Here is a 20763-nt window from a genome sequence, read left to right as displayed (position 1 = left end):
GCTGCAAGCAAGGGTAGACGCGATAGAGGAACGAGAAGCAAATCGCAGCAAACGTACTGCCGAAGCCTCCCCCGAAGCTACCCCGCCATCTCAGCGCAGAAGCAGCGTGGCTTCCACCGAGCCGCTTCAGCTGGAGCATGCCTTGACGGCTCCTGCCAGCTATCCCGTGGATGCTATAACGGAGTCTCAAAATTGCCACCTTATGACGCAATGGATGAATTTGAAGGTCAAGGCGGCTGTTGGCTCTGTTTATCCTACTGAACCCGGCGCAACTTTTCACTGCCGGCCGATTCCAGAAGGATATGCTAGGGTGATGGTGGATGAGATAACGGAGGGATTTGAGGACCTCCAGCTTGACCACCCTACCGGTGAAGGGGAGACTCGGCTGGGGTCTGCTCTGAAGACTCCATGCCTATGGCGGAAGGAGCTCATCAACCTTCCGAACTGGACGCCACCGCCTCCTCCTCCTCCTCCGGCGAGTCAGGGCACTCCGCCTCCACCGCCTCCTCCTCCGGCGAGTGACGATCAGGGCCCTCGGCCGGCTCCTTCTCCGGTGCGTGGCGGCACTCCGCCTGCGCCGACGCGCCCGAGCAGCCAGCCTCCTCCTTCTCCGCCTCGTCAGCAAGGGCGGAAGAGACCTGCCGCCGCTCCAGCTGCTCCGGCGCATCGTAGTCCTTCTCCTCTGCCTCTTAAGAAAGTAAAGAAGACAACCGCTCCGTCTGCTCGGTCGGCGTCTAGCAGTACAACCAGAGGCGGGAGGACATACAGATTCGGTCCTTCTCTGAAGACTCCAGAGAAGTTACCATATGAGAGGACCCTAGAGGAGAACGCCGAGATCGCGCGAGAAGAAGTGAGGAACTTCTTTGAAGGGGTGAAAGCAAAGAAACATCCACCTCCGGAGGAGAAGGTAGATCGGGTGAAAGTGAAGCGCACTCTGGCTGCCCTGACAAAACCACTGAAGTCTGATCCGCCGAAAGGAAACTATGACCGCATTATTGGAAAGGAATTTGCCGAAGAGGAGCGGTCGGGAAGTACTGTCAGTGATCAAAGGCTGAAAGAACGACGAGCTGGGAAACAAATTGCCCAGCTCGGCGAACAAGCGAAGCAATCGTGCCCCCCGCTCAAGGTGCCTAGCCACAACGTCGCTAATGATCCGAGGATGGTGCCCGATTATAGCAATCTTGCAGATTACCTGCCCGACGAAGTACATTATGAACCCATGGACGTGCAGATACAAAGATACGAGTACGGGAAGCCTCTGGTCAAAGATGAAAGATCTCTATCAACGATGATGCGAAGATTGCATGATTGGTACATGAAAATCTGCAGAGACTCTGGGGGGAGGAGTACTTTGTATGTGAAAGTTAAAAAGGAGTATGACCTCGTTGGAATTGATCTGTTGCCTGTTCCATTTGAGGAGTTCTATCAGTTTTTCAATCAATTGGCCCTCGATAAAACAACGGTCGCCTGCTACTGTCTATAAGTAGTACTACTTCTGTCATTAAGTTTCTCTATATAGTTTAGCTCTTTCATTGCATGTATTTATAATCATCCTCACTATATTATGCAGATTGAAGATCGCCGAATTGAAGAAAAGACAAGTCGGTGATATTGGGTTCATTAACACATATCTCATAGATGCAACTCAAGTTAAACTTCATGCCGCAGCTACCGAGGCCAACTTGTTGCGATCGTTCATAATAAATCAAAACAAAGATATAATACTCTTTCCTTACAACTTCAGGTGAGTGTTACTGTCTTGTGCGTATTCGGTTTCCCTTATATATTAGTCAAGGTTATAGTAATGTAATTCATGAGTTATGCATGTGTGTGCAGTTTCCACTATATTCTCCTAGAGATTAAGCTTGAGCAGGGAGTAGTAACCGTCTTGGACTCTAAACGAAAAGATCCCCAGGAGTATGCGGACATGACTGAAATCCTCAAGAAGTAAGTTAAATCGATCATTATCCACCATATCAGCAACTTTGTTCATTTCCTGATATCAAGTAATTGTTTTCTTTGTCCGGCAGGGTTTGGAGAAAATTCACCAAAACAGTTCCGGGACTGCCGAAGGAGCTGGAATTTAGACACCCGAAAGTAAGTACTATAGTAGCATGTTCCGCACATCTCCTAGTGATTCAAGCGCTAGTTTCATCAATACCATTTAGCATTCTTGCTTATCAGTTTGATTGACCTCTATTTCTTGTAAAGTGGTTGTGGCAGGAACAAGGGAATGATTTCTGTGGATACTACATCTGCGAGTCCATCCGCCACACGACCTGTGAGCGGGGCGGGTACTCTAACGAACAATATGAAGTACGTAAATAACAACATTCACAATTTTATTTTATTACCATCATTTGTGTTGAGTTTCATTCATTTATATATATATATATATATGTATTGACCCCTTTCTTCAAATTAGATGTTTCGGAAGCGGGATGAACTCCTAGCACCAGCTCGCATGCGAGCAATTCAAGAGGAATTGGCGGCATTCTTTCTTGACCACGTGATCCCTGAAGACGGAGAATTCTATGTGGACCCTGAGTCCGTATGATTATATTTGTAAGAGATAATTATTATATATATGTAGCCGGTAGTGTCAGATAGATATACGAGAACTTGTTGTTCGACCAATCTCTCGGAGAAGGAGAGGTGGTCGATATCACTTCTCTCTGTATGCATATATGTTCATGACGATCTTCTGTTTCCTTCGTTTGCTTACTAGCTAGCTAGCGTGTCTAGTCCTCTCTATACGTATGTATAGTACGTAGCGTCGACCAAGCACGGACATAATAGAGGACACTTCTCTCTATTAATTATAGCTAGCTAACACAATATATGAAACACCTAAATTAACCCCCCAAAACCCCCAACCCCCCCCCCCCTTCCAAAAAAAAAAAAAAAAACCCCCCCCCCAGAAGTGCTGACGCGTGGATGCCTATTGGTCCCGGTTGGTGCCAACCGGAACCAAAGGGTCTCCTGACTGGGCTCTGCGCACTGCCCACGTGGAGGGCCTTTAGTCCCGGTTCTGGATTGAACCGGGACTAAAGGGGGGAGGTATTAGTAGGCCCTTACGAACCAGGACTATAGGCCCTTTTTCTACCAGTAAAAGGCCTTGTTTGTTTCAGCTTTGCTTGGATTTTAATCACATGTGGGTTCACTTCACTGGCGAATCTGATTCTAAGAATCAGCTTCACCATTGAAGTACACTTTGAGGTGCTTCAGGAAATTGCACTATAAATGGTCCAAATCCAGATTCGGATTCACCGGCAAAGCTGATTCCAAATAGCTGTTTGTTTCAGATTCCAGATTCGGCTTCACTGGCAAAGCTGAATCTACTCCCAGAATCCGAAACAAACAGAGCCAAAGTACAATGTTACATAATGGGGCCCACCAAGCTAAAATAATGGTTCAATGGGGAAAAAAAATCAAGATCCACATGAGCAAGTTTCATTTCACGACAAATGCGATGCTGTAGAAAGTATAACACACTAATTTAGTGGAAATCATATCACACTCCGCAATTCTCTGTGGCCCACGAAGTTCTCAAATTGACATATTTTACTTGTCATGTTTTAGGTGGTTTTCTTCACATTTCATACAAATAGACATTCAACTCAGCGCATTCTCCATTTTTGTACGAATAGCAAAGAAATCAGCAAGGCGTTGAATAATGGAGAATTTAGAATGGACACCAAGGTGTTGAAGGAAGTTAGCGCTCTCTGCCGCATCCCTGATTTATCTGCTCAATCACCAAAGTCTGGTCTTGCCACTGGTCGTAGCGGTGTCAATGGATTCGCCCCATGTTGAAGCTGCTGTATAGCATCATTCTGCTTGTTGTTTGTTACTCCCTCCGTTCCTAAATATAAGTCTTTGGAGAGATTTCACTATGGACCACATACGGAATAAAATGAATAAATCTACACTCTAAAATGCATCTATATACATCCGTATGTGGTTCATAGTGAAATCGCTACAAAGCCTTATATTTAGGAACGGAGGGAGTATTTTGCAATCTCGGGCTATCTAAGAGTGGATAGGTGGAGCTCATTGGGACCTTGAGGGAGAGAATGTAGGAAGGGTAGTTCGGGAGCAGGCTGGGAGCCTGGTACAAGCTCACGTCTTTGTCCAATTATTATTTTGGTGTATTTGTACATTATAGATATTACATAGTAACCCCTTTATTTTGCCAAAATAATGGCTGTCCTACAGTTGCTCCACCCACTATATTTGGTGGTGCGGATGGGGACCGCAGTGAGTTGAATGACTCTGTGAAGATGGAGGACATGGGGCCACTGCATGAGGCAGCATGCACGGGGAAAATTGAGACATGCCAATACTTGGTGGAGCAGCTTGGGTTTGACATCAATACTGAAGCTAATGATGATTCAGGTATCTGCAGTGTGTATTCTTGCTAGATTAAATGGTTCATTAATTTGTTTTTGTTGGTGAGGTAATGCAAGCTGTTATATATTACTCCCTCCGTTCCTAAATACTTGTCTTTCTAGGCATTTCAACAAGTGACTACATACGGAGCAAAATGAGTGAATCTACACTCTAAAATATGTCTACATACATCCGTATGTAGTAGTCATTTGAAATGTCTAGAAAGACAAATATTTAGGAACGGAAGGAGTATGATGTAAATGTGTCCCTTATACAATTCCTAAACTCCCTTTCTGAAAGAAAAAAAATACAATTCCTAAACTTGACCCTCTGGTTCTCGTACAGTATCGTTTGTTTACTATCCCGTAGTGTTGGCATGCTACCGTTATAAATGACATGCAAACACGGAAATTCAATTTGACTCCCGGGAGCACATGCTCCCTGGGCCAATTTTTTTTTCAAATGTCAAAAAAATTGTGACATTTTTTTGTGATCTTTGTCACATACAAATGCTACCTGTAAATTTTGAGGCAAAAAGGTTAAGCATTTTGGCCTGTGCAAAAAAGAAAAATCAAAGACCAAATGTCACCCCAAATTTGTTTTTTTCACTGATGAAATACCGCTGCTCCATTCCACATAAAAATTGTCAAGCATGCTTGCTACACCAACACAATCATCTACAAAAAAACATCAGATTTTTTTGAAAACACATACTATTTTTTTGGGGTACCGTAAACGTCGCTCCCATGCAAACACTGACAATGTGTTGAACACTTGAACTTTAGCTTGTTGTACTTTCAAGTTGTAATTGTGTTCTGTACACTATGATGTGTTTGCTGAACTTTATGCTTCACATTATACTGTGGTAGTCTGGTAAGTCATCTATGTAAGATCTGATTACATTGCTTAATTTTTACCATTGGTAGGCATGACACCTTTGGCTTGTGCGGTGTTGCGCGATAAATCAGTTACTATGGAGTATTTGCTTGACAAAGGTGCTAATCCCAATAAGCAAGATAACAAAAGATTTACTCCTCTGCACTACGCTACAAAAGAAGGTTCTCTTTCTGCACCTATTAACAACATAAATATATACTTACTATTTTTTGCTCACAAAAGGAAATTGTTAATGTTAGTGTCTCTTTATATTTAATGTCCTGATGATCTGATTGAATGACCATTGTCACTTTGTTTTTAGACTGCATATTTACATGTTTGTATTTAAAAGAGTGATAGTACATTATGTCTAACATGTGTAACATTCCTCATGGATTCAATTCTACCTCTTTGGCTCTTTGTACCCTCCAACATGACATTGAATTCAATCGTGTATTTGCGTGTTCTTACATAAAGTTTGGCATGTGCATTAGGGTATGTGGATATGTTGAACGAAACACACTATACTTGAATGATATAGTCCTGATCTATTTTTCTGTCCATTTGTTCTTAAATAACCGACTGAAATAAAATATTATTCTTCATGCCACTGCTTTTTACCTAGGGAATAACCGACTGGTACGACTCTTGCTGTCAAAAGGAGCTAGTGTTGATGTATTGTCTTCTGAAGGGACACCACTACATGTCGCTGCCTCTTATGGGAAGTCTGGCATCATACAGATTTTATTGCAGCACAATGCAGATGTAATAATAATTTAATTTAATATTTAGTAGTTTAGGAGCATCACTACCTGTCAATTGACCTCTTTCTCTAAAAACATGTAGCCAAACACAGTTTCGGCAGATTTAGGCACACCCATGGCTGCAGTTCTTTGTGTTGCTTCTGGAAGAATTACTGAGTCTGATGCTTTAAAGTGCATGAAGCTCCTTGTCAAGGTCTGGTGGACACTTCACCCTCCTTTTTTTATCTTATAAATGGTTCAGGAACCCAATAGGGATTTATTTACTGGATTCCTGTATTTTATGTGATCTGAAAATGTCCATACGCTCATTTATTATATTATTCCACAGGCTGGTGCCGATTTGAATTGTGCAAATCCTGATACTCCATTGGTGATAGCAACTAGCAAAGACTTATCTGAATGTGTTGAGTATTTGCTGGAGGTTGGCGCAGATGCCAATATTCCAAGCAATCAAGTAAGTTCATGATTCTTGCTATTACTGTTGTTAATTGATTTTTATGGTCATTGGTACCCCCTCCTAGGTTCACAAGGCCCGCACACATATTGATACTTAATTTGACCGCCAATTTGACTAATAAAATATTAATTATATTCCATAAAAGATATATCATTGAATTGGTATTCAGAAAATGTTTCCAATGATGTTGTGTTGCCAACTCTTGGAGCGCAAGGAAATGCTATATCTTGGTTATTGCTGCTTTGCTTTATCCTTTTGTTTTTAACATGCTAACCAGGTGGACCATAAGTTTTATGTTGACACATATTGTAATCATGGTATATAAATATCTCTGCCTTGTTCTGTTTTTTTTTACATAACAGGGCCGTATGATACCAATAGAAATGGCTGCAAACTCTGGAAGAAGAAAGCTTGTTGAGATTCTGTTTCCTTTCACTTTACCCATTCAATCTGTGTCAAACTGGAGTGTTGAAGGAATCATTGCCCATGAAAAGTTAAGACAATCTAACAAGGTATGAACTAAAGCCTAAGCTCAGTTACTTAGACACCACAATTTGTGGCACCTTATATTTTCCTGTTTCTGAGATTTAAGCGTGAAGTTGTTTGTTATCTGTTCTGTTTAGTCTTGACCATGTATGTTTTCCACTAAATTTTCCTAGCAGCTAAATAAAAATATATGTAGAAATATAAGTTCGGAAATATCATTTAATTACATTGTTACCTAATTTAGAAACAAACTTCAGGACGTGAACACAAAATTGGGTGAAACTGTGGCCAATACTCGATAGGGAACCCAATATTAAAACAGAATGCTAATATCTGCTTAAAAGAAGCCAGAACATAAATGGGTTGCTCATGGAGATTACATCCTGATATTTACTCATGCAAGCCTGCCAAATAAATTTTGCTGCAGATATTCACACCCATTTTTGGCTGGTTTTGAGGTGATGCCATTTCAAAAATTTGCGAAGCTATGGCTTGTAGAGGAAGTGCCACAATTAGGGCATTCCAATTGTTTATGTCTAAACTGCCCATGAGTTCAAGTGGAAAATGATTGTTGCTCTGAATAAAGTGCTTGAATTTTGCTAGTTTGAGTTTTTTAAAGCTGTCACTTAAGCTTCTTCATGTCTGTTGACTTGAATTTTTTATGTGTCATGGCGTGCCCAATATTGTGATTAAGGGTAAGCAAAGTGATAAAGACAGCAATGTTCAGCTGAAATTAAATGCAGAAGTAACAACCAATAAAGAAGACTCTGGTGCACCAAAGAAGCCCTGTGCCAAGGTAATATCATTGCACATCTTCCCTATTTTAAAGCTGATTGGTTCATAGTACCATTGTTTTTAAGGCATCCTGCCTTGGACGCTTAGGCGACGCTTAGGCGATAAGGCGCCCAGGCAGCGCTTTACAAATATGCCCGCCTTAGGCACTTAGGCGTCCGCCTTAGGCGCTAGAGCGGGTGGTGCTCGCCTTAGGTTGCCTTACCGCCTTAAAAACAATGCATAGTACTTAAGCACAAGGTGCATGCTGCTGATATGCATGTTTTTTTTATTGGTATAGGACAAGGGAGGTGATAAAGATAAGAAGGCTGAAATGAAATTACTCGGTGCAAAAGCAGTCGAGCGTAAGGACTACGCTGCTGCATTAAAATTCTACAGTGAGGTAGTATGTTACCAGAGCGCTCTGTTTCCATATCTGTAGTGCATTGTTAGCTATTCATCATGAATGAAAATGAATTATGATTGCTTACTTGATTCTGGGATGATGGATTGTGATTCTTCCTTTTTTTATACCCAAGTTGTGCTTGCCTTTTGAGAATTAACCATATGGTTTGTTTCGATGCAGGCAATCAAAGTGGATCCTGAAGATGCAACGCTTTATTCCAACAGGAGCCTTTGCCATCTAAAGAGCGGCGAGGCGCATGATGCTTTGGCTGATGCCATTGTATGTGTAAATCTGCAGCCTGATTGGGCGAAGGGTTACTATCGGAAGGGAGCTGCCCTCATGTCGCTGAAGGTGAGATAAAAATTGCAGTCTGACATTCTTTTGCTGCTTTACACGTCGCTCCGGCCCCATGTAGACAATCTGCTTCTTGTTTTTATCCTTCCTTCAGGAGAGTAAAGAAGCGTGTGATGCATTCCTGGCTGGAGGGAAACTGAATCCTGCAAGCGTGGAGATTCACGACGCATTTTGGTAGGCCTTCCATCTGCCGTCTTTGTTTTCTTGAACATCTGTTCTCGGGAGCAAGGGTTTGGTTAAATAGACTGCGATTTGATTCCAAACGTACCCTTTTCATTCATGTTATTATTATGCATATAATACTGGCCAGAGTTAAGCAAGTAAATCATGTCTGTTTGATCCCATTGTTTGTACGCCTTATCATTAACATATAATTGTTGTCAACTTCTTTATTTTGTTGCTGCAACACTGTTAAGCAGACATGTTGGTTGCCTTGGAGGCCTTAACAGTTGGTTATGCCTGACATTTTCAGGGAGGCGATCGAGGCAATGAAGAAGCAACATTCGGACCGACAAAGCGCAGGCCCGGTCTGATTAGAGCCTTCCCGGGCAAGTTCATGCATGGTTCGGTTCGGCGGTGCTCCTCTTGGGCTTCCCGTTTTTGTGTACGTGTGATGAAGTGGCGTTCTCCCTGCCTTTTGGTTCTAAACACATGGAGAAGTGGCGTTGAGCCGTGAATGCTCGGTTCTTTTAAAATATGTGTAACATCCCGTAGCACGTAGGTTTATAGATATCTAAAGTAGTGATTTAAGCACTCTTATATTTCTTTATGGAGGAAGTACTTGTGATGGACGAAGCGGTTTTCTCTTTATCGATACTCTAGGTTGTATGATGAAGGCATGACAAGTGCAAGTGTGTTCTGTTCCTCACAAACTTAAAAACGCAAACAAGCTGACGGTCATACAACTGCAGAATAGTAATAGACCATACTGAAGCCCTCCTTGACATGCGATGGGGAAATTCGCTGCCCAACAATTCCCTGCACCACAAACATCTCATGCCGTCCACACAAGTAAGATCATACGACAATAAAAAAACACAACCATAACCAATACACAAGTAAGAGTTTCTGTCGTTTTTTTTAATGTTGTGTCGTTTGTTGAGGATTCCTTTTTTTATGGTTATGAACATCTTTCGATCTAACGTATTTTTCAAAATAACAATTGTTCGGCAATTGTACGCACCTATGTTTGGTGTCCCCTCTCTCACATCCTCAACTTCTTTTTACTATTAGAACGTCCATGTGTTGTAACGGGCTTTTGAAGATAAATAAAACACTACTCACGGAGCTGAAATAACCCAGAACAAATGCCGCCTCAGTTAATACATATCTTTTTTTGACAATCAGGTAACACACATCATATTACCAAACAAATATCTATCGCTGGTCCAACGCTTACATTTTTTCTCATATTGTGTTTGCTAAGTTACTATTACTGCTACTGTTCCAATAATTACAAAACTGCTGATGTTAGTACTTGTCGTGGATATGGGACACGGGTATCCTCGTGGAGGTAGGCCACGACCCATCATGGGAGATGGCCCAGTAGGCTGACTTAAACAGTTTGAATAAGACCTGGATTGCTATCGTCTTGTAATAGAAAAGAGACTAGTCCTAATCCTATTAGGACTCTACATGTAGGCCGGCCCCTTCAACTTATATAAGGAGGGGGAAGGCTCCCCAAAAGATTGACAAGTTCCACAAGTTGGACAAGTTAGGTTTAGACAATAGCTCTCGAGATAGAGCACACTTGTAACCATGATCATCATCATCAATATCAATGAAGCAGGATGTAGGCTTTTACCACTAGTGCAGAACAAGGCAATAGCACCGGTTCGTAAAGCCCTTTAGTGCCGGTTTCGGAACCGGCACTAACATTTCGGCACTAAAGGCCCCCCCCTTTAGTACCGGTTCAGCACGAACCGGTGCTAAAGGGCAACCACGTGGCACGAGCCAGCTCCGGGGGCCGGGAGCCCTTTAGTACCGGTTGGTAACACCAATCGGTACTAAAATGTTTGGGGGATTTTTGGTTTTATGATTTCTTTTTCATTTAATTTTGTGTTTTCCATTTTAATTCTTTTTCGTTTGCTGGTATTTTACGGTACTACACATTGTACACGTTATGCATATATATATATATATAAAAGTAGAATTTCTAGTAGAGCCAATCATATATATATATCATCAATGTCTCACAAACCACCATATTAATTTATACATACACACATGTATAGCTATATACAATTTCTCCTACATATGCATGTTGCCTTCGGAGCCAGTGGCATTAGCCTAATTGGTGCCTTCGGAGCACGATGACAATTGGAAGTGGTTCATGACATGTTCGATGGGGGCGGTAGCGGGTAATAGTATTCTCCCTTCGGATTTATGACCTGGTCGAGCAAAAATCCCGCTATTTCCTCTTGAAGTGCTTCTACGCGCTCCGTTTCTAGGAGCTTGTCCCGCACCTCTTTGAACTGTTAAGAAGGAGATCAATATGCATGTGTATTAGTTGTGTGACTAGATATCGATAATGGTGTAAAAATTGTGAATAGTATTCTGACAAGCGTACCCATTCCTGTCTTTGAGATCTGCTCTTTTCGGACGCCATCATGCGAATGTTCTCGCAAACGCAGTATGCACACAGATTAGTCCCCTGCGCCTGCTTCAGGGCCTTTATTACGAGAATGGAATTTAATTTGATCAGATAATAATTAATCAAGCATGATAATTAAAGAGATGGCAGCTAGCTAGTACTACTTAATTACTTACCTTGGATCGAAACCATTTCAGCTGTGGTTTCCATTCGCCTTCCGTGACGCTGATGAACCTTGCCCAAGCCTTGCCCGCCGACAAAGAAAATGAATAGAGGGGTTATTAAATAGTTCATATCATGAAATGACGAACTAAAAAGGCCGAGATGTATAGTTAATAATGATTGAAATTACCTGTTGACTATCCCATACAAGATGTTGTAGTCACTATTTGCTTTGAGTAGCGAGTCCAGTATTTCAACTGTTTCGGCGTCAACTTTAATGATACACAAGATCCAGTGAAATCTGCATGCACACACGTTTGCATGTCTTAATTAAGCGGGCATATGTAAGCAAAAACATGTAGCTAGCTAGTAGGCAAAAACAGAGAATTTGTAGTACAAGAAAGTGTGACTCACTCGAAGTTGTAAGGAAGTAATATATCTTCATTGTATTTGAGGCACTTCAAGAACTCTAGCATGCTGTCCTCTACCTGCTTTTCATAATACTTGCTCATTTTCCATGTGTATTGATTAACGGTGTTTGGGTCAATGAACCCAATGCCATAGCGTCCACCTTTTCTTATTTCATACATCTTCATCCTGCATAATATCACAGAAAAGAATATAGTGAGGATAATTACAGGTAATGATTGATCAAAAGGATCACTACAGCTAGCTTGAGACTTAAATTACAGAAAGAAATCACTTACAGACAATAGCAACTGACGATAGATTTGTCGAGTGCGTCTTGATTGTATAACTGAAACAGTTCAGAATACTCAACGGCCACAGCTTTCTCATGGTAGTAATTATCCTTCTTGACATACACCATGAGGGACTCTCGATCGGATCTCTTGGTAATGTCCATGTACCATTGATGCAATTCATACATTCTCGTTGGGAGCTTCTTGACATCTTCTGGCTTGACCAAAGGTTGGCCCCGGACATATTTCCGTTTTATTTCCTCCTCTGTAATCACAGGCATGTCCTCGATCTCGAGGAGTTGTCCAACAGTGATCTTGAGTTCTTCAGCCTGCATTATATGCTCCTGGGTTATTACCACATCGCCCACCTCGGGAACGTAAACTGTTTGGCCACAATAATATTGGGCGCACGTACTGTCACGTGTTGTCGGCACAACAAGCGGGGGGGTCAATTGCGCCGCCTGTTCTCCCAGCTGGGCAACGGTTTTCCCGCATTTTTCGACAGCTGCTTGTTGTTTGCTCGAGCTCGAGCTCGCCTCCTTCTGTAGACGTTGTCGATGTAACTTCCTGATGTGGCGCTCATAGTCTGTGTCAACAGGCTTAGGAGCTGGTTGTTGAGCCATACGAATGAAGTGGTCAACTACTTCCATAGGCACTTTCTCCCTTGGCGGCGGTGGCGGTTTCGGTCCAAAATGGGCGTCGACTTCTGCCCGCACTATGGCATTGGTTTGCTCCTCGGTCCTGTCGTAAGCCCTCACAGGAAGAGGAGTAGTGAGGTTTGGACCATATTTATATCGCTTGCCTCCGCCTGTACTTCCTGTACTATGACCTCGACTGGTACCGCTACGCACCATAGCTGCGGGGTGTCTCTTCTGCGATTGCTGACGTGGCGGAGACGGCTGACGGGGCTGAGTTGGACGAGGAGGAGTGGCCTGAAGCTGTGCCGGACTTGGAGGAGGAGTGACCTGAGGTTGTGCCGGACTTGGAGGAGGAGTGGACGTCTGACGCTGTGTCGGACTTGGAGGAGGAGTGGCTTGACACTTTGCCGGACTTGGAGGAGGAGGAGTGGCCTCACGCGTTGGTGGACTTGGAGGAGCGGGAGTCTGCTGACTCGGTGGCGGACTTCGACGAGGAGTCGGGTGACGCGGTGTCGGTGGCCTTCGAAAAATGATGCAATCCTTTCTCCATAGGATGATACGATGTTTGGCATCTCCGAGTGTGTGCTCCTCATCACCTCCAGGAATGTCAAGCTCTAGCCCCGAATATTGGTCCACCACCTCATCAACCAAGACACGAGCATAGCCCGCTGGAATCGGGTTGCAATGGAAGGTTGCCTCGGGGGAATTTGAAAAAGCAACGGCGTCCGCCACCTTCATGGATATGTTCTTCATTTTGAAGTGTAGCTCGCAGTTAGTGTTCTCCGTGATGTCATCCACGGGGTATCTATCCAGCACTACTGCGTCGCCCGGGGCGGAACCCACGCTGCTTCTCGGCATGGATGGGGCGGTGGTATCCAATGCTGGATCATCCGCTAGCTGCTGCAGCTGCTGAGACCCCCTGAGGTGCGGGCGGTGGACACCTAAAGAGAAGGAACCATCACTGGATCATAGCTCGGGTGATCTCCCCAAAGAACCTGCCAGGTATTGGAGAACCTGACGTCCATAGCAGCCATGTAGCGATGGACGTGCTCGTCCTCCTCCCTGACACGGCGACGTGCCACCTCCGGCGGGGCCGGCTCCCTCCGCACCGAAAGTGGCCCACGTGAATGCCACCAAAGGAGATGAGGGTCGACGACGGGACCCGGGGTCGGGTTCCTCACCAAGCGTCGCGCCCCTGAAGGTAGCACCTCCCAGTGCCAGCCCGGCGGAGCCCAGTCCCGGACATGGGTCCTCTGAAGCAGGACGTCGTCGCGGACGTGTCGACGACGAGGATGCGGGCCGGGCATCGTCGACAACAAAATACTATATGCCGCAAAAGTAAAGTAACATTTTTTAAATGATGGATTGTGATGATTTCATATATGCAAATTCTAAATTTTATAACTAAAAATTATAAGAAACTAAAAAAACATCGATCATCGTCTAACAATTTGAAATTAATCTAATTCATCTAGCTAGCTAAAACTAACATTTCCAAAATTTCTAACATTTCTATATAACTAACATTTCTATAACATTTGACATTATATATATTATAACTAACATTTCTACATACTATTTGACATTAATCTAATCTAATTAATTAATTCATCTAAAACTTTGTATGAAAAACAGAAAAACAGAAAAAACTAAAAGCTAAAAACAGAAAAATTGTGTGTGTGTGCGCTTCTAGTGTGTGTGTAGTGTGTGTGTGTGTGCATGTAGTGTGTGTGTGCGGGCGCGCGTGTGTGTGCATGTAGTGTGTGTGTGCGCGCGCGCGTGTGTGTGCGCTACGATCGATTGGAGGGAGGAGAGGGGCCGGGGGAGGGGCTCACAGCGCGCGCGGGCAAGGTCGAGGCGACGGCGACGGCGAGGGCGAGGTCGATCCAAAGGCGACGGCGACGGCGAAGCGAGGGGATCGGCGACCGGGACGGCGACGGGGGTGCCGCGGAGTCGACGGGGACGACAGCGACGGGGGGCGGGACGGGGGCGGCGACGGCGCGACGGGCGGCGGCAGAGAGAAGTGGGAGATGAGAAACTGAAAATTTTCGAAGTGTTTCTTATATAGGGGACACCTTTAGTACCGGTTGGAGCCACCAACCGGTACTAAAGGCCTGTTTTGGCCAGGCCAAGCGGGGGGGGGGGGGGAGCACCCCCCTTTAGTACCGGTTCCTGGCTCCAACCGGTACTAAAGGCCCCCCCTTTAGTACCGGTTGGTGCCACGACCCGGTACTAAAGGGGGTGCGCTGCCAGGCGAGGGGCGCAGAAGTTTAGTCCCACCTCGCTAGCCGAAGGGCGCTCACACCTGCTTATAAGCCCCGCCGCCGCTGCTGTCTCGAGCTCCTCTCTAATGCAGGCCTTCTAGGCCTACCTCTGCTACTCTGCCCTGTGGGGCCTATTGGGCTTTCGGGCCTGCATCCTGGCCCAACAACAGGTTGGGTTTCTAGTCGTATGCAGGCCGCTGTGGCCTGGTAGGTGGGCTTTTTTCATTTAGTTTTTTCTTTTCTGCTTTATTTATTTTGTTTTATTTATTTTTAGTTGTTTTTTGCTGTATTTAGAGTTTCTTTGTGAATATTTTTGATAGTTTTTAGAAACTTTCAGTTAGTGCCGGTAGTTTTTAAATTTGAATAGTTTAAATTTTGAATTATTTGAAATTTGTGTGAATCACTAGTTTGTGAATAACTTAACTTTAAAAATACATTTTCCAGTGATTCTTTTTTCTTATGTTTAATATTAGTGTATTTTATCATTATATTCAATTTGGTAATGCTTAAGTTATTTAAAAATGAAATGCCTTTTTAACGGATGAGTTTTCGTCCAAAACCCCGATACTTCGAAACAGATTGTTCATTTTGTACACGAAGTGTATCCAGTTTTTGCGGTAACTCTCTCTACTTTTTTGCACATGCTATGTGGGTGAAATTATGATACATGCCAACTTTCATCCTTTTCTGAGTTCATTTGGAATGCTTTTCAATTTCAGGGGCATTTAGCTGAAAAAATCAATAAATGCATGAAAGAATTTGCTTGCACATAAAATTTCTTCGCGTTTCAAATGCCAAAACACATAACTAGCTACCCTAACTATTACAGAGATTCCCTCCTGGGTGTGAAACACAGAAGAAAGTGATGATAGCTAAGCCGATCACATCCCAGATCTTTGGGTGTGAAACTTTTTCTTCGCGTGTGTCCCTTTGCGTCGTAGCCATGGAAAATCTTCATCATTTAACGGGATGCTCGGGTCAATATTCACTGTGAATGGAGCAATTTCATCAAACTTTTCATAATCTTCTGACTTGTCTGTCTTGTCATCCACTCCCACGATGTTTCTCTTCCCAGAAAGAACTATGTGCCGCTTTGACTCATCGTACGATGCATTCGCTTCCTTATCTTTTCTTTTTCTTGGCTTTGTAGACATGTCCTTCACATAGAAAACCTGTGCCACATCATTGGCTAGGACGAATGGTTCGTCTGCATACGCAAGATTGTTGAGATCCACTGTTGTCATTCCGTACTGCGGGTCTTCCGTTACCCCGCCTCGTGTCATATTGACCCATTTGCACCGAAACAAAGGGACCTTCAAACCACGTCGATAGTCAAGTTCCCATATGTCCTGTATATAACCATAATATGTTTCCTTTCCCGTCTTGGTTTCTGCATCAAAGCGGACACCACTGTTTTGGTTGGTGCTCTTCTTATCTTGGGCGATCGTGTAAAATGTATTACCATTTATCTCGTACCCTTTGAAAGTCATTATATTCGAAGATGGTAACTGGGACAGCAAGTACAGTCATCTTCAATAGAGGTGTCATGCATGGTACGTGCTGCAACCAGCTGGCGAAACTCCTGGTTTGTTCACGTGTAATCCAGTCATCAGACCGCTCCGGGTGTTTGGAGCGTAGCAAATTCTTGTGTTCATCCATATACGGAGCCACCAAGGCGGAATTCTGTAGAACTGTGTAGTGTGCTTCAGTGAGAGAATGTCCGTCCATACATATTATTTGTTCCCCTCCTAGCGTGCCTTTTCCATCCAGTCTGCCCTTATGCCGCGATTCAGGAACACCAATCGGCTTAAGGTCAGGAATAAAGTCAATACAAAACTCAATGACCTCCTCATTTTGACGGCCCTTGGAGATGCTTCCTTCTGGCCTAGCACGGTTATGAACATATTTCTTTAAGACTCCCATGAACCTCTCAAAGGGGAACATATTGTGTAGAAATACAGGACCCAAAACGTTAATCTCTTCGCATAGGTGAACTAGGACGTGCGTCATGATGTTGAAGAAGGATGGTGGGAACACCAACTCGAAACTGACAAGACATTGCACCAAATCATTCTCTAACCTTGGTATGATTTCTGGATCGATTACCTTCTGAGAGATTGCATTGAGAATGCACATAGCTTCACAATGGCTAATCGAACATTTTCCGGTAGAAGCCCCCTCAATGCAACCGGAAGCAGTTGCGTCATAATCACGTGGCAGTCATGAGACTTTAGGTTCTGGAACTTTTTCTCTGCCATGTTTATTATTCCCTTTATATTCGACGAGAAGCCAGACGGTACCTTAATACTGAGCAGGCATTCAAAGAAGATTTCCTTCTCTTCTTTGGTAAGAGCGTAGCTTGCATGACCCTGATGTATGCCGTCTTTTCCGTGCATACGTTGCTGGTCCTCCCGTGCCTCAGGTGTATCTTTTGTCTTCCCATACACGCCCAAGAAGCCAAGCAGGGTCACACAAAGATTCTTCGTCACGTGCATCACGTCGATTGCGGAGCGGACCTCGAGGACTTTCCAATAGGGCAGGTCCCAAAATATAGATTTCTTCTTCCACATGGGTGCGCATCCGTCAGCGTCATTCGGAACAGGTTGTCCACCAGGACCCTTTCCAAAGACCACCTTCAAATCCTTGACCATATCATCTACATCAGCACCAGTACGGTGGCGAGGCTTCGTCCGGTGATCTGCGTCACCTTTGAAATGCTTGCCTTTCTTTCTTACGGGATGCCTGCTCGGAAGAAATCGACGATGTCCCAGGTACACATTCTTCTTACAATTAGCCAAATATATACTGTCGGTATCGTCCAAACAGTGCGTGCATGCGCGGTATCCCTTGTTTGTCTGTCCTGAAAGGTTACTGAGAGCAGGCCAATCATTAATGGTCACGAACAACAACGCCTTCAGGTCAAATTCTTCCCCCATGTGCTCATCCCACGCACGTACACCTGTTCCATTCCACAGTTGTAAGAGTTCTTCAACTAATGGCCTTAGGTACACATTAATGTCGTTGCCAGGTTGCTTAGGGCCTTGGATGAGCACTGGCATCATAATGAACTTCCGCTTCATGCACAACCAAGGAGGAAGGTTATACAAACATAGAGTCACAGGCCAAGTGCTATGGTTGCTGCTCTGCTCCCCAAAAGGATTAATGCCATCTGCGCTTAGACCAAACCATACGCTCCTTGCGTCATCTGCAAACTCCTTCCCGTACTTTCTTTCGATTTTTCTCCACTGCGACCCGTCAGCGGGTACTCTCAACTTTCCGTCTTTCTTACGGTCTTCTCTGTGCCATCGCATCGCCTTGGCATGCTCTTTGTTTTGGAACAAATGTTTCAACCGTGGTATTATAGGAGCATACCACATCACCTTGGCAGGAATCTTCTTCCTGGGGCGCCGGCCCTCGACATCACCAGGGTCATCACGGCAGATCTTATAGCGTAATGCACCACATACCGGGCAAGCGTTCAAATCCTCGTACTCACCGCGGTAGAGGATGCAATCATTAGGGCATGCATGTATCTTCTGCACCTCTAACCCTAGAGGGCAGACAACCTTCTTTGCTTCGTACGTACTCTCGGACAATTCGTTGTCCTTTGGAAGCATATCCTTTATCATTACCAGCAACTTTCCAAATCCCTTGTCAGATACACCATTCTCTGCCTTCCATTGCAGTAATTCCAGTGTGGTGCCCAGCTTTTTCTTGTCACCTACGCAATTCGGGTACAACAATTTTTTGTGATCCTCTAACATGCGCTGCAACTTCTTCTTCTCCAAATCACTTGCGCAGTTTCTCTTTGCATCGGCAATGGCCCGACCTAGATCATCAGGGCTCATCTGATGCCTCTTCTTCAGCTTCTTCCCGCATTGCCGGCTCAGCTTCTTCCGCATTACCGGCTCAGCTTCTTCCCCCATTGTTGTATCATCGTATTCAGGGAACCCATGGCCAGGATAGCTGTCGTCGTCCTCTTCTTCTTCATTGTCTTCCATCATAACCCCTCTTTCTCCGTGCTTGGTCCAAACATTATAATGGGGCATGAAACCGGTCTTAAACAGGTGGACGTGAATGGTTCTTGACGTAGAGTAATTGTGACCATTCTTACAGCGAGCACATGGACAAGGCATAAAACCATCCGCCCGCTTGTTTGCCTCAGCCGCAAGCAAAAAAGTACTCACGCCCTCAACGAACTGGGGAGAGCATCGGTCATCGTACATCCATTGCCGGCTCATCTTCATTACACAACACCGAATAGACCAAATTAATACAAGTTCATACATAAAGTTCATACAACACTTAAATGCAACAAACAAATAACTCTCTAGCTAAAGCATTTAAATGCAACAACAAATACGATCAAGATCGCAACTAAGGTAACAATGGATCCAACAGCATAATGATACCAAGCCTCACTATCGATGGCATATTTTCTAATCTTTCTAATCTTCAAGCGCATTTTCTCCATCTTGATCTTGTGATCATCGACGACATCGGCAACATGCAACTCCAATTCCATCTTCTCCCCCTCAATTCTTTTCAATTTTTCTTTCAAGTACTCGTTTTCTCTTTCAACTAAATTTAACCTCTCGGCAATAGGGTCGGTTGAAATTTCAGGTTCAGATACCTCCTAGAAAAAATTTCTATGTCAACTTGATGGGCATAATTTGTCATAAACACAAAATGCAACTAGTTTTAAAAGAGAATATACATACCACATCCGAATCATAACAAGGACTAGGGCCGACGGGGACGGATATCAAAACCATGGCACTATATGTATAACAAACAACGTACGGGTAAGATAATTATACGAGTAACTATATATCCAAATCACACACATCAATTTTTATATAAAATTTCATGAACAAGAGGCTCACCACAAGGTGGTGCCGGCGACGGGACGGTGCGGGCGATCGACGGTGGCTACGATGGAGATTTAGAAGGCACTAAGTAAACCACACCTACATATGCAAACTAAGTGTTATTTTTGACCTCAAATTGCATATAAATCAAATACTAGCACATATATATATATATATATATATCCTCCCAAATTACTAAACTCACTAATTAATCACTATATAAACCAATGCAAGAGCTAATCTAGCAATGAGAGATGAAAGGACAAAGTTGCTAACCTTTGTGATCATTTGAATGGATGAGGGCCTTCAAATCTTGACAAAATTTGGGCAAATTTTGTGATGAACTCGAGAGGAAGAAGGGAAGAATAGAGGAGAGGTCCGGAGAGGGGAAATGGGGAAGAACAGAGTACTGGTGGACGAAGGGTTTATATAGTATGACCTTTAGTACCGGTTCGTGCCAAGAACCGGTACTAAAGAGGCTGGAGGGGCGCCTGTCTGACAACATCCTGCCACCACTCTCATTAGTACCGGTTCGTGGCACGAACCGGTGCTAAAGGTTCGCCACGAACCGGTACTAATGAAAGCGGCCCGGCTAGCCGTTGGAACCGGCACTAATGTATATATTAGTGCCGGCTCAAATACAAACCGGCACTAATGTGCTTCACGATTGACTCTTTTTCTACTAGTGTACCTCCACCGTGAGGGGCCGAACCTGGGTAAAACATCGCGTCTCTCGTCCCGCTCAATCCCTCTCAAGCTACCACATAGATGCGTTGGCCTCGCGACTAAGTCCTGACATTAAGGACATCTGCCGTGACAATTCCACGACAGTACTGCTACTGTTATCAGTACTATCAAAACTATCAAATTACCGTGCTACTAAACACTTGCTGCAGAGAAATAACTTTCCAGGTGTGGTTGAATTGACAACTCAACTACTAAGGCTTATAAATATTGTTTGACTCCACTTGTGTCGAATCAATAAATTTGGATGAAACACTACCCTTCAAGACTGTTGCGACCCTCTGTAC

At 44.0% G+C, this 20763-nt stretch overlaps 1 protein-coding gene across 1 annotated transcript; it reads left to right on the top strand.

Annotated features, from left to right (window-relative positions):
* Positions 1-4072: 4072 nt before the first annotated feature.
* On the top strand, positions 4073-7004 carry LOC125554503 (ankyrin-3-like). The gene is made up of 6 exons (XM_048718042.1): positions 4073-4395; positions 5316-5447; positions 5891-6030; positions 6112-6222; positions 6358-6483; positions 6849-7004. The coding sequence occupies exons 1-6, from the start codon at positions 4281-4283 to the stop codon at positions 7002-7004; spliced, it is 780 nt and encodes a 259-aa protein (XP_048573999.1). The 5' UTR covers positions 4073-4280.
* The last annotated feature ends 13759 nt before the right edge of the window (positions 7005-20763 follow it).

The sequence above is a fragment of the Triticum urartu genome, chromosome 4 (genome assembly GCF_003073215.2).
Source record: "Triticum urartu cultivar G1812 chromosome 4, Tu2.1, whole genome shotgun sequence".
NCBI classification, from domain to species: Eukaryota; Viridiplantae; Streptophyta; class Magnoliopsida; order Poales; family Poaceae; genus Triticum; species Triticum urartu.
Note: the sequence above shows the minus strand (reverse complement) of the source record. Positions and strands in the feature narration are given on the sequence as shown.